This window comes from Coregonus lavaretus (assembly GCF_964263955.1).
Source record: "Coregonus lavaretus genome assembly, chromosome: 7".
NCBI classification, from domain to species: domain Eukaryota; kingdom Metazoa; phylum Chordata; class Actinopteri; order Salmoniformes; family Salmonidae; genus Coregonus; species Coregonus lavaretus.
In genome coordinates, this window is record NC_139994.1 from 29,962,605 (window position 1) to 29,976,861 (window position 14,257).

Here is a 14,257-nt window from a genome sequence, read left to right on the forward strand (position 1 = left end):
TTGTGTAGAGTTCCGATTAGATATGGGTAATGTATCCTACTGAATTTCATCCAACTTTCCAGATATGATTGAGTGGTGGCGCAATGTTCCTGGATCCATTTGCTCAAATTACATCTTTCCAGCCCTATTACACCTTTGACAAGTATGAACGTTAGCCAAATCACAATGCAGGCTAATGCAAACTAATTTGTTATGTTCCATAAAAACATCCACCCATCTATGCCCATTATGCAAAGTGAACCATGACTCAATTCACATTGAGGTAATGGCAGTTCAGCGTTATATTAGTAGCAAGTAATGCAATATTATATAAGTAATATGCAGCACAAAGGGAGGCTACAAAATGTTGTCGTGATTGTAGAAAAGCTTCTTTTTTTATTAGAAGGGTAACAATCAAAGTCAATTTCAAGATGGCTCCACTTATTCCTGGTAGAATGCACTGCATTATGCGTGCTCATCCTCCAGAAACATTTCAAAATTAAGTACAACATTTCCTCCTTCCCCTCCCTCCCTTGTTTCCATTGCCAGGATTGGAGAAGCAGGGATTCAGACAGCTGAAAAAAAAAAAAAAAAGTATTGGGTGAATTTAAACATATGAGACAAGCGCACAAAAATTCTAACAAAATACTGAGTTTTGGGTCATTCAAAGCTGCAAGAGGCAGAACATGTACAGACAAGTTGCTCCATTGGACATTGACAGGTCCTTGTGTATTGTTCTACTTAACAATCCTGTCCATCTAGTGCAATTAGGCTTCCAGCATCCATTTCTAAAACGTAGTGCATTAACAATCAAAAGAGTCAGCCGTCAGGCTTTACATAAGTTTAAATTAACTTAACACTGCACTACACCGTGACTTAGCAGCACATTAACAATGATTTGCCAGTAGCAAACTTGCCTACAGGAACTAAAGCAACATTTAATAGTCATTGTTTTGATTCTTAACATTATCTAGTCAAGCTAGGAAAATTCCCACAGCAACCCTACTGGCCAATATAGCTTTACACAATACAACTGCTATGGTTTTCTGACTACACTGAGAACATCATAGAGACAAATCACAGTCGGCATGCAGATGTTTCAACCAAATGCAGAGGTCACAGTTGACTAAAGTGAGGGAGAGGGGACAAAAATCTAGAAAGGGAAGCGGAAAGGACAAAGGAGTGAACAGGTAGCCTATTCATAGAGTGGGATGGAAATCGTCTCAATAGGAACATAAAATAGTGTTGTTGGTTAAGAGGAACTAAATATACATTGGTATGACAGGTACTTTTTGTTTGTGGCTATGCTCTAGAAAAAAGGCATGCTTTCACTCTCTAACCAAAGAACATCAAAGCACACAACGTGTCAAAGTACAAGAGTCAGTAGACTCATAATGAATTTCTGAGTAGACTTTGACATTCTACGACATTAACATTATCTATCCAGTCGTTCCTTTTTCAAACTAATGAGGACACATTACATTAAAGACATTCTTAATCAAATCCCCATTCCCTTCTGCTTGCTCAATTTAATCCAAGGGACCATCAATTAAGCTACATTACCACTGATATGTATACCAGACCCAAGGGGACATTACAATTATCTTATACACGCCATTATAACCAGCTATTCTCTGTAGTTTCCAGGAGAAGTCCCAGCAGTGGAGAGCATTCAAGTACAAGTACAGTGGGGAAAAAAGTATTTAGTCAGCCACCAATTGTGCAAGTTCTCCCACTTAAAAAGATGAGAGAGGCCTGTAATTTTCATCATAGGTACACGTCAACTATGACAGACAAATTGAGAAAAGAAAATCCAGAAAATCACATTGTAGGATTTTTAATGAATTTATTTGCAAATTATGGTGGAAAATAAGTATTTGGTCACCTACAAACAAGCAATATTTCTGGCTCTCACAGACCTGTATCTTCTTCTTTAAGAGGCTCCTCTGTCCTCCACTCGTTACCTGTATTAATGGCACCTGTTTGAACTTGTTATCAGTATAAAAGACACCTGTCCACAACCTCAAACAGTCACACTCCAAACTCCACTATGGCCAAGACCAAAGAGCTGTCAAAGGACACCAGAAACAAAATTGTAGACCTGCACCAGGCTGGGAAGACTGAATCTGCAATAGGTAAGCAGCTTGGTTTGAAGAAATCAACTTTGGGAGCAATTATTAGGAAATGGAAGACATACAAGACCACTGATAATCTCCCTCGATCTGGGGCTCCACGCAAGATCTCACCCCGTGGGGTCAAAATGATCACAAGAACGGTGAGCAAAAATCCCAGAACCACACGGGGGGACCTAGTGAATGACCTGCAGAGAGCTGGGACCAAAGTAACAAAGCCTACCATCAGTAACACACTACACCGCCAGGGACTCAAATCCTGCAGTGCCAGACGTGTCCCCCTGCTTAAGCCAGTACATGTCCAGGCCCGTCTGAAGTTTGCTAGAGTGCATTTGGATGATCCAGAAGAGGATTGGGAGAATGTCATATGGTCAGATGAAACCAAAATAGAACTTTTTGGTAAAAACTCAACTCGTCGTGTTTGGAGGACAAAGAATGCTGAGTTGCATCCAAAGAACACCATACCTACTGTGAAGCATGGGGGTGGAAACATCATGCTTTGGGGCTGTTTTTCTGCAAAGGGACCAGGACGACTGATCCGTGTAAAGGAAAGAATTAATGGGGCCATGTATCGTGAGATTTTGAGTGAAAACCTCCTTCCATTAGCAAGGGTATTGAAGATGAAACGTGGCTGGGTCTTTCAGCATCACAATGATCCCAAACACACCGCCCGGGCAACGAAGGAGTGGCTTCGTAAGAAGCATTTCAAGGTCCTGGAGTGGCCTAGCCAGTCTCCAGATCTCAACCCCATAGAAAATCTTTGGAGGGAGTTGAAAGTCCGTGTTTCCCAGCGACAGCCCCAAAACATCACTGCTCTAGAGGAGATCTGCATGGAGGAATGGGCCAAAATACCAGCAACAGTGTGTGAAAACCTTGTGAAGACTTACAGAAAACGTTTGACCTGTGTCATTGCCAACAAAGGGTATATAACAAAGTATTGAGAAACCTTTGTTATTGACCAAATACTTATTTTCCACCATAATTTGCAAATAAATTCATTAAAAATCCTACAATGTGATTTTCTGGAATTCTTTTTCTCATTTTGTCTGTCATAGTTGACGTGTACCTATGATGAAAATTACAGGCCTCTCTCATCTTTTTAAGTGGGAGAACTTGCACAATTGGTGGCTGACTAAATACTTTTTTCCCCACTGCAGAGACGAAGAGGGGGAGGAGAGTTGGAAAGCGAGACGAAAGGAGCACGGACCAGAGTCCTGAGAGTGAAGGAGAGACTGAAGAGCAGAAATGGTAGGGAGCTTAGACGAAGAGCACCAGGTCTTTACGGGTGGCGGCTGTGGCCGAAGAAAAGGCGGCGAGGATGGAGGCGAAGACGACGTCGGGGGACTGGGCGGCGTCAATGGCCTTGTGCAGGCCGCGGGCGCTGTAGTACTTGACTAGGGGCATCGTCTGCCGGTGGTAGGCCTCCAGCCGCGAGCGCAGCGTCGACGCGTTGTCGTCGCTGCGGCGCATCAGTGGCTCCCCTGTCACCTGATGGGGGACAGAGAGAGAGAAGACATTAGGGTTCATATGACTGAAAAGTGCCATTTTGGTTTCTCTCCTGTTCTTTTTTCCCCCCTTCCTCCCTACACCTTCAGAGTTCACAGTTCTATAAACGTTTGATAGGTTTAGGCAATATGGTGATGGCTCCCACTAGCCCTCCAGTTGGCCAAGTGCATCTTCTACCATATTAATGACCTCCTATCCAGTCCTTTCGGATCTATGATGAACACAGAAGGGCTTGTGAAGGCCTTGAGCTGTGTCAAATAGCTTTCCAAGCATCTCTAGGTACCACACACATTACAACTCCTTTTGTTTGTGTGTTGAAAGCCATCTCTGTGCTGAGCATCTGAAACAAGAGCTCAAAGCCACTAGCACGGAGCAACTCCTAGCCAAGGGATTGTGTGTCACAACACTTGTGAAAGACTGTTTACAAATGAGCCACTGCGTTCTTCATATTACACACACCTATAAGAACACACTTGTTAAAGTGTATATTTGCCCACAAACACTTTCTGAGCACACACACACTTTTTGAAGTGCAAATTGACCCAGAAACACATTTGAAAACCTGTGATTAGCGGATTATACAACTAGCTGCCTCTGGGTTCTATAATAGAAGTAGGGACTCGCGAGGGGGATGTCCGCGACAAGGTACTTACGTCATCCTTCATGGGCTCTTTGGGTGGGTTGAACTCCTCGTGGTAGGAGCGACCGCTAGGCTGGTGAATTAGTCTGAGGGGGGAGAGGAGAAGGTTAGTTGGCCACAACACTCCCGTCCTCCATCAAAGCCACCACACTGCCCTTGGCCCACTTCAAAAGGCTTACACCACATCCCATAATGGCCACACAAAGAACCCCTTTAGACATGCTGATGTAAACATTTGGAATGGACTACAGGTACATCATTTCCTCTGTATGAAGCCGTGTCCTCAATACACAATACAGAGCATTGTTTGTTGTGGATGAGGGAGGTATTGCTCTGCTTCATAACAATTTCTCCAACAAATGGTCTATAATAACTAGATCACACCACAGGTCACTGCAGCACGACTCCCCCGCTCTTCTCAGCCTATACAATATTTGGTCCTACCTGCCACAGATCCTCCGCACCAGTAGGGAGTCATCGACGGAGAACTCAATTACAGAGTCTAGCTTCTCTGTGCGCTTCTCCAGCAAGTTATCCAGCTAGGAGACAGAGGGACTCATGAAACATAGGAGCAGGGAGGAAACAGGTTCATATGCACAGTGGTGTAGTGGTGGGTAAACGCAGTTTACGCATCTTTTTCATTTTGCGCGACAGTTTACCCACCTTTTGCAGAAAAATGCATTGAACGTGTAGGAAGCATTACTTTTTTCACCGCGACCGGCAATCAGTTTACCCACCTATTTTTTTACCACTACATCACTGCATATGCTTGATTAACAGCAAAATACAAACTTTTGCTCTGGGGATTGACAGCAAAATGGAGTCAGGTGCCAACCAATCCTCACCATCTCTGCTTGTTTCACTGTGCGGGGGAATCCGTCCAATAGGAACCCCTTCTTACAGGGAGGCGTGTCCAGGTTCTTTTCTATGAGTTCTACCACCATCTCGTCACTGACCTATGAGTAATTTGACAGGAGTAAGTTGACAGTGATGAGCAGTGAGACAAAAGGCATGAGCACACACAATTGGGACAGAGGTCCAAGTAAACCGGTCTCAGATTACCACTAAACTACAGCACCAGTGACACAAAACAGATTCATTCCTATTAAATGAGCAGAGACATGTTCAGAACTAACATATGAACACACACACACTACACCTCTTACCAGTTTCCCGGTATCCATGGTCTCCTTGAGCCTCTTGCCGAGTTCAGAGCCAGACGCCACCATGGCCCTCAGCATGTCCCCAGTGGCCAGATGACACACGCAGTACTGCTCTGCCAACCGAGGAGCCTGGGAGGGAGGGTGAGTATTGGCATTAGGCCTAATGTTACAAAGGCAACAAGGGTAGCATTTATGTAGACATGTCTCATGTTTCAAAATCGTAACTTGACAACTCTGAAAGAGAAGAGTAAGGCAAAGCATTTCCACCCCCCAACCTGTCAAACTATTACAACAGGTGGGAGCCCTTCAAGGCATTAAAGTCGTGCTGAATCTTAAATGGCTGGCTGTCGTCGATTGAAACATCCCTCCAGCTACAGCTGCAACATAGCCCACCCATGATATGAGACTAATGTCTAGATGTGTGTGTGGGGAGGGCGCGGGACACTTCTGGAAAAGCAAAAGGTGGGTTGAATAATTAACGCCATAGCACATGCAGTACAGTTGTTTCAAGGACACAATCATGTTGCCATTTGGTTTTTACATTTCAACAGAGTGATGTTCAAGTTGCTCCACAACTGAGAGACAAAGACCAAACCCTCAGGTGACTAACTAAATACTTGGGATCTTCCAAGCCAGACCACAAGTACAGTGCTTATTCCACATTTTGTTGTGTTACAGCCTGAATTCAAAATTGATTAAATAAATAAAAAATTCTCACACCCATCTACACACAATACCCCATAATGACAACGTGAAAACATGTTTAGAAATTTTAGCAAATGTATTGTAAAGGAAATACATAAATATCTAATTTACCTAAGGATTCACACCTCAGATTCAATACATGTTAGAAAATCCCTTTGGCAGCGATTACAGCTGTGAGTCTTTCTGGTTAAGTCTAAGAGCTTTGCACACCTGGATTGTACAATATTTGCCCATTATTCTTTTCAAAATTCTTCAAGCTCTGTCAAATAGGTTGTTGATCATCGCTAGACAACCATTGTCAAGTCTTGCCATAGATTTTCAAGCAGATTTAAGTCAAAACTGTAACTCAGCCACTCAGGAACATTCACTGTCTTCTTGGTAAGCAACTCCAGTGTAGATTTGGCCTTGTTTTAGGAAATGTGAATTAATCTCCCAGTGTCTGGTGGAAAGCATACAACCATGTTTTCCTCTAGGATTTTGCCTGTGCTTAGCTCCATTCAGTTTATTTTTTTTTATCCTGAAAAACTCCCCAGACCTAAACTATTACAAGCATACCCATAACATGATGCAGCCACCACTATGCTTGAAAATATGGAGAGTGGTACTCAGTAATGTGTTGTATTGGATTTGCCCCAAACATAACACTTTGTAATCAGGACAAAAAGTTAATTGCTTTGCCACATTTTTTTGCAGTATTACTTTAGTGCAGGGGTGTCAAACTCATTTTAGCTCAGGGGCCACATGGAGGAAAATCTATTCCCAAGTGGGCCGGACCGGAAAAATCATGGTATATATAACTTAAAAACAACAACTTCAGATTGTTTTCTTTGTTTTAATACGATCAACATACAACATAAAGCTGGAGCCTGAGGACAGTGTGTCCAAAATAGTACAAGCACAACATCACTATTAATCATAAAACACGTCAAGTTTATTTGAAAATTCTAAAGAAAAAGAACACACAAACACACAATGCCTCAGTGATTAACATAACTGTTTCACAGATCACAGAACTATATCAGGGTGTCATTTCTCAGGCAGAAATGTAGATAAAATAATGAAATCCTGTTCCCCAAACAAGTGCAAGAACCACAGAGTCAAGAATAGGTTAAATATACAAATAAAATGAAAACAATTAAAAACAATAGCACATCAACATAAACATACATCTGAAAGCGTTGCTCAAACTCCCGTAACAGTCCCGTTATTTTATCTTTGAACCGCTTCATGTCTGCCACATGTTGGGTCGCGCACACATTTTTCAGACAGGGGAAGTGAGCTGCATCACCACCGGCAAGTTGCGTCTCCCACAATGACAGCTTCAACTTGAAAGAACGTATGCTGTCATAATACTGCGTGACAACTTTGTTGCGCCCTTGCAGCTGTTTGTTCAAGTTATTCAGGTGCTCTGTAACATCCACCATAAATGCAAGGTCCGGCATCCATTCTGCGGAATGAAATTCTAACACTGGTTTGCCCTTTTCTTCCATGAACTGTTCAATTTCTTCTCGTAAATCAAAGAAACGCCTCAGCACAGCACCTCGGCTTAACCATCTTACCTCAGTGTGGTATGGCAGGCCATAGATGTGGTCTTTCTCTCTGAGAAGGCTGTCAAACTGACGGTGATTCAGGCTTCTGGATCGGATGAAATTAACAGTTTGGATGACCACCTTCATGACGTTATCCATCTTTAATGACTTGCAACACAAAGCCTCCTGGTGCAAAATACAGTGAAAAGTCAAAAAAATCACGTCCTCCATTTGCAGATTGCACTTTCTCTCTGAACTTTGTCACAACGCCTGCTTTTTTCCCGATCATTGAGGGCGCACCATCTGTAGCCAGGCTGACAGCGCGGGACCAGTCCACTCCGACCCTGTCCAGCGCGCCGACGAGTGCGGTAAATATATCAGCTGCTGTCGTTGTATCTGTCATCGGCACCAACTCCACGAACTCCTCGGTGACGGTCAATGTGTCATCAACTCCGCGGATGAAAAAATGGCCAGTTGTGCAACATCTGTAATGTCCGTGCTTTCATCAATTGCAACCGAAAACGCAATAAATGACTTTACTTTTTGCTTCAACTGGCTGTCCAAATCCACTGAGAGATCGGAAATCCTGTCTGCAACTGTGTTTCTTGTCAGGCTGATATTTGCAAAAGCCTGCCGCTTTTCAGGGCACACAATCTCCGCTGCCTTCATCATGCATGTTTTTACAAATTCACCCTCACTAAATGGTTTTGAAGCCACTGCGATTTCATTAGCAATGAGGTAGCTAGCTTTCACTGCAGCGTCACTGATGTCTCGGCTGTGAGTAAACACAGACTGCTGTTTCTTCAGACCCGCCAACAGTTCATTCACCTTCTCTCATCTCCGCTGTCCTTGAAAGTTGTCATATTTGTTGGCATGAAGACTCACATAGTGGCGACGAAGGTTATATTCTTTCAGCACTGCAACATGTTCTGAACACACCAAACATACAGCTTTCCCATTCAATTCCGTGATTAAATAGGATTACCATTTTTCTTGGAACACTCTGCACTCTGCGTCCACTTTTCTCTTTTTTGACAGAGACATATTGGGGCAATGAGGGTGCCAAAGCACATAATGTTAAAAGTAGAAGCCGTAATAAATATCGCGGGCAAAACAAAGTAGCTCATTGGCTGCTCGTGCTTGACCTACTTGCTCTGCCCCGGTATAAACAGTTTGCTTGCTTAACACAATTGCTATTGCGCCATCCAGTGGACGCAATTGGAACAGCAGTTTATTTTATTGAAAAATTGCAGCGCATTTTTATACTTAAAAAATAAAAATATATATATTTTTTTTTATCATCTCGCGGGCCGGATTAAACCCGTTTGCGGGCCTGATCCGGCCCGCGGGCCGTACGTTTGACACCCCTGCTTTAGTGCCTTGTTGCAAACAGGATGCATGTTTTGGAATGTTTTATTATGTACAGGCTTCCTTCTTGTCATTGTCAATTAGGTTAGTATTATGGAGTAACTACAATGTTGTTGATCCATCCTCGGTTTTCTCCTATCATAGCCATTAAACTCTAACTGTTTAAAGTCACCATTGGCCTCATGGGGAAATCCCTGAGCGTTCCTTCCTTTCCAGAAACTGAGTTAGGAAGGACGCCTGTATCTTTGTAGTGACTCGGTGTATTGATACATCCATCCAAAGTGTAATTAATAACTTCACCATGCTCAAAAGGGATATTCAATGTCAGCTTTTATTGTAAATTGTTACCCATCTACCAATAGGTGCCCATCTTTGCAATGCATTGGAAAACCTCCCTGGTCTTTGTGGTTGAATCTGTTTTTGAAATTCACTGCGCGACTGAGGGACCTTACAGATAATTGTATGTGTGGGGTACAGAGATGAGGTAGTCATTCAGAAAACGTGTTAAACACTATTATTGCACAGTGTTTATTTATTTTACCTTTATTTAACTAACCTATAGTGGGTTCTAGATTTGTTAAATAAACAAACTTATATTTTAAACTAAAGTAATGCAATAGGCTACAATTATAACATTATCAGAAAAGGGCACAATTTAATGTGAAATAGTTATTACAATTATTATTAATAGTTATTACAGTTATTATCATTGATCCAGTAATGATAGAAGGATAGTAGAGGAAAGGCAAGGGATTACATCTCATTTAGGGAAAGAAGCAGAGTATGAAGATATATTAGGGAGAAAATACCATTAACTGAGGGATATAAAACGTTTAGCTGAAAAAGACAACAGGAATAATTTACCTTACACCCTAATATAGACATTAGACCACACCAGAAGTAGAGATGGCAGGATCACCAGTAGCAATCATGAAGAGAAGGTTCCCAGAAAATAGTGAAGATATTGGTAATATCTCTAACAAATGAGAAAAAGGACCAGAAAGATAGTAACTAAATGGCCAAAGGAGGGAACATTTGATGTAACCGTGATTGTATTGGCTAAAAAATGAAATGACATTTACAGGGGGGACAGGAACAATAGAAGGGGAGACAGATTTTCCTAGGGGGTTGATCAAATAATTGATAATGGATCATTTGAGATGAGATCACATGTAGCAGATTTAGGGTAATCAATTAAATAATAATTGTATACTCAAGGAATTTTGAGTGGTTTTATGGATTAGTTATGAGGAATTAGATTGATACAAACAATTATTGATGGGTTAGGACTGGGGATATCTGTATCATGTTTTGTGTGTACTAACATCTTTAGATTACTGATGGTAATTGAAGGTTAACAAAATGTATCACCAGGAGAAAGAGAATTAGCTTATCTCATTGGAATGTTGCCCAGGGCGAGGGGGAGCAGTAGTGAAGTTAGGCAGTGAGCTACCAAATCAAGTGGGGCCTGGCTATTTGGGACGAGTGGCCTACAAAATGGGAGTCAGAGAAGGGCAGACTGTCAGATTCAAAATAAGGGTTAGGGACGTAGCCAACGGGTGGGGTACATGTCAATAAGTAGTTTGGGATTATAAAATCCCATTATATTCGTGTTCGGCCCCCACGGCGGATTGTTCCTAGACTCAAGTGTTTAAACACACTTGGGGATGGGGATATGAGACCGGGTGGGACTGAACATCCAGAAAGGGGGTAAAGAGAAATAAAGACATCACCAATTGGAGATAGTAGTAATGTGACAGACTTAAGTTCGGAAGCACAGGAGAGAATTCTAAACCTTACAGCCCCTGTAACCGATGTGTGGTGGGCGTGTGCCAGTAAGGGAAGTGTAAGGCAGAGAATTCCAAAGGGGTGGCTAGATACATACGCCCTGGTTCTACTGGTTCAGCTAGTTAGAATTAGTCACCAGGAACCAAGGATTAAACAGATGTAGGAGGAGTTTTAACAAGAAGGAGATTAGCCCTATTTAGATGGATGTGATTGGGATACCAAGGGGGGTATCGGATGGATACCGAGCTATGAAACAATTAGGGGAAGGGTTTACTACCACGTTCTTTTGGTGGGTGACAATAAACAAAATTGTGAATTGGATTAATTATATCTATTACGACCAACAACGATTTATTGGCTGGACTAGGGATGCAACAGAAGGGATCTTTTGAACAATTATCTGCCATCTCACTCTTATGACTTAGTAAAAAGAGGTTGGCTCTAGATCAGGCAGAAAGGGGTGGTGTCTATTGAATGGTAAGCCATTGTTGTAAGTTTATCCCTAACAATACCAGTCCTGACGGGAGTGTCTCTAAAGCCCTAGCTGGTTTAGATAAACTATCAGCTGAAATGAAGAGCATGGCTGGAATGGAGGGAAAAGGACTGTTCTCCTGGTTGGGGGAGTGGTTTGGTAAGTTCGCATCATTGGTGGTTACTGGATTTCTGACCCTAGTAGTTGTGTTTCTAATATTAATGTGCTGTGCTGCCTGTGTAATTCCTTGTTTGAGAAAGTCTGTTACAGATGTCGTGCATGCGGCTGGTATGATGCCCCTCCTAGGGGCTCAAGAAGGGGATGCAGACACTGAGTCTAGCTTTCGGAAGAAACTGGGGTTGACAAAGGATGACCCTTGGTTTGCTATTGGTGAGGTGGTGGAGTGACACCCTAGTGGGTGTCTAAAGGGGGCCAAAGTTTACTTCCCTGTTTATGTTTTATGCTTTATTAATCAAGTTAACCATTGTGAATGTTTGTCTTTCCTTATGTGAAGGTTTGAAGTTCCTGGGTGGCTGGTAGCCAACCTAGTACAAGTTGGTGTAGATGGAAGGACTTAGGGTTTTAATTTTTTATTATCATTATTGCCTATTAATAAAAGTGTGATTCTTTTTGTTTGTATTGTATTTTAATGAGTGACACCCTGTGTTTTCTTATTTTGGGTTCACACCCAGTGGGTGTGAAAAGGGGGATTGTGGGGATCTATTTTCTTATAACTAGATGTGATGCTTAGCTTAGAAAGAATACATTAATGATTAAACATAATAGGTTTGTACTGTACTGATATAGATTGTTTAATATAACAAGCTGTGATTAATGTGGGGAACTGTTAGGGGGTAGGATGAGATAAGACTTGTGTCTCACATACACACACACTGCCTCTTTGTTAAACCGCTCAAGGACATGTGTTCTGCTACAAAGATGTCTGAGGTTGCTGACTCGAGACAAGTTGTGGAGATAACAACTAATGCCTGGCAACAGTGAAGCGCCAAGGGGCTGGGACCAGCCTGTGCACCAACGATAGGCTGAGTAAGTCTAAACCACGCTCAGTCTCTACTCTGATAGGCCAGCAGGGAGCGGGAACTATCTCTGTCAGAGTATTTAAAGAAGAACTTATAACAATGGCTCAGTTCTCTGACTGCCCTGCGTGGTGTTTCAGTGGACCCGTATATACGAACATCATATTTACCATTGAAGTGTTTTGCATTAATTAAAATACTAGTCTATTTTAGAAGACGTGTATTGACCTCTTTTTGTTCCTATACCAGATTTGAATTAACGCAACTTAACACAAGGAAGTACAGAAATCCCCAACTCCGGTCCTGGGAAGCTGCAGGTGTGCCAGCTTTTGTTCCATCTTAAACACACCTGACACACATACCTCTAACAAAACCCTTCACAACCAGTTATTCACCTGGACCAGAGACTCACAGATGTTAAATAATAATTACATTGAGCTTATTGACAGGGAAGTCAAGAGAGTCTACACGTTCATTGAACCTGGTTAGATCAAGTGAAAGTAGTTGGCTCTGGCCAGCTGGAGAGTATGATTAGCATACAGTCACCTAATGGGACATTGAAAGTTATAGTTCAAAGGTCCCTTCACACAATATGGTGGCATGCGAATCCAGAGACGATTACCACATTGACTGTGTGCCAAGGTGTTGCAAAGTTCACATTCAAACTGGCCAGCACCAGATTGTCCGAAGGGAAATAACTACATTCAACTTAACAAACGCCCATCACCAGTTAGCTAGGCTAGCTAGCAACAACTTTTATTATACTTCCTTCTTCGTCTGATCTATAAACCCAATTAATTACACGAAACTTGGGAAAGCTAGCAGAGATAGCCATCTATGCAAGCCAATTCAGAATGAACTTCAGGACAGGGTGTAACGTTATACAGTTAGGTGGCAGTGTCAGCCATGCGGTTTCCCATTCCTGCACTTTCTTAGCAAGCTAGCATATCTCACTCACCTGAGTTCCTTTCCCAGCACCAGGGGGTCCGAGAAGGATTGCCCGAATTCCCTTTTTTACGTCGGACACTGCTTCATTCAGTTGCGTACTGGGGGCCATGTTCACTTTAATCGTCCTTTTGCCACTTTTATTTTCTGCCAACTCGACCAAGAAAGGAAGTGTCACCGACTTCTTTCTGTCTGTGTAGGATTAAAGCCCGCCCCTTATTAGAAAATACTTCCCTCTCATTGGTCATTAGTTGGTTCAGTCAAGTGTCCGACAAGCTGATTTGCTGAAATAGTAAGCCAATTTCTTTTTATAACATCCGGTTTTTGCATATGCAATTATGGATCTTCTTTGGTGAGGGACCATAGAAATGTAAATGACCATTGTTATTAGTTACACTGTTAGAGAAACCTCTATTATTATTAATATTAATATTAATTGTTAATTATTATTATTATTATTATTATTATTATTGTTATTATTATTTAATAATTAAGTAATTTTGTTATTATTATAATTATTGTTTCATCTGTCGGGAATAATTCAGGCCTCCTGTAGCTCAGTTGGTAGAGCATGGCACTTGCAACGCCAGGGTTGTGGGTTCGATTCCCACGGGGGGCCAGTATGAAAAATGTATGTACTCACTAACTGTAAATCGCTCTGGATAAGAGCGTCTGCTAAATGACTAAAAATGAAAAAAATGTACTGTGTGTAGAGATGCCAGTCGAGGCTCAGGGAATGTTCTTAACCACTGCCAAGATGTGGTCGCTTTTTTTCAGCAGCCGTGGCATCACCCAGGTGGGTTCGGCAATGGAGGACCAGTACCTACGGAGAAGCGGGTCCTATGGAAGATCTCGGAGAAGCAGATGACGTGTACTGACGAAGCGCTCAGGGCCTGTTTGTCAGACTTATGGAGGACTAAAAGTGCCACAATTAAATAAATAAATACACCATTAAATAATTACTTAAATGTGTCATTAATTAATTCAAATTAG

General features: G+C 42.1%; 1 protein-coding gene across 2 annotated transcripts; it reads right to left on the bottom strand.

Annotated features, from left to right (window-relative positions):
- Positions 1 to 346: 346 nt before the first annotated feature.
- On the bottom strand, positions 347 to 13,485 carry LOC311132972 (adenylate kinase 2, mitochondrial-like). Of its 2 annotated transcripts, none has more exons than XR_014613552.1 (7): positions 13,278 to 13,452; positions 5,424 to 5,549; positions 5,103 to 5,213; positions 4,702 to 4,796; positions 4,271 to 4,343; positions 3,178 to 3,599; positions 347 to 1,763 (listed from the first exon to the last, which is right to left on the bottom strand). XR_014613552.1 is itself a non-coding variant. In XM_084166375.1 (7 exons), exons 1-7 carry the CDS (start codon positions 13,374 to 13,376, stop codon positions 547 to 549), a joined length of 717 nt encoding a protein of 238 aa, XP_084022501.1. In that variant the 5' UTR covers positions 13,377 to 13,485; the 3' UTR covers positions 347 to 546. The 2 variants fall into 2 exon arrangements, 1 of the variants encoding a protein (XP_084022501.1); XM_084166375.1 differs by having other exon boundaries at positions 347 to 554; positions 3,395 to 3,599; positions 13,278 to 13,485.
- Positions 13,486 to 14,257: the final 772 nt, after the last annotated feature.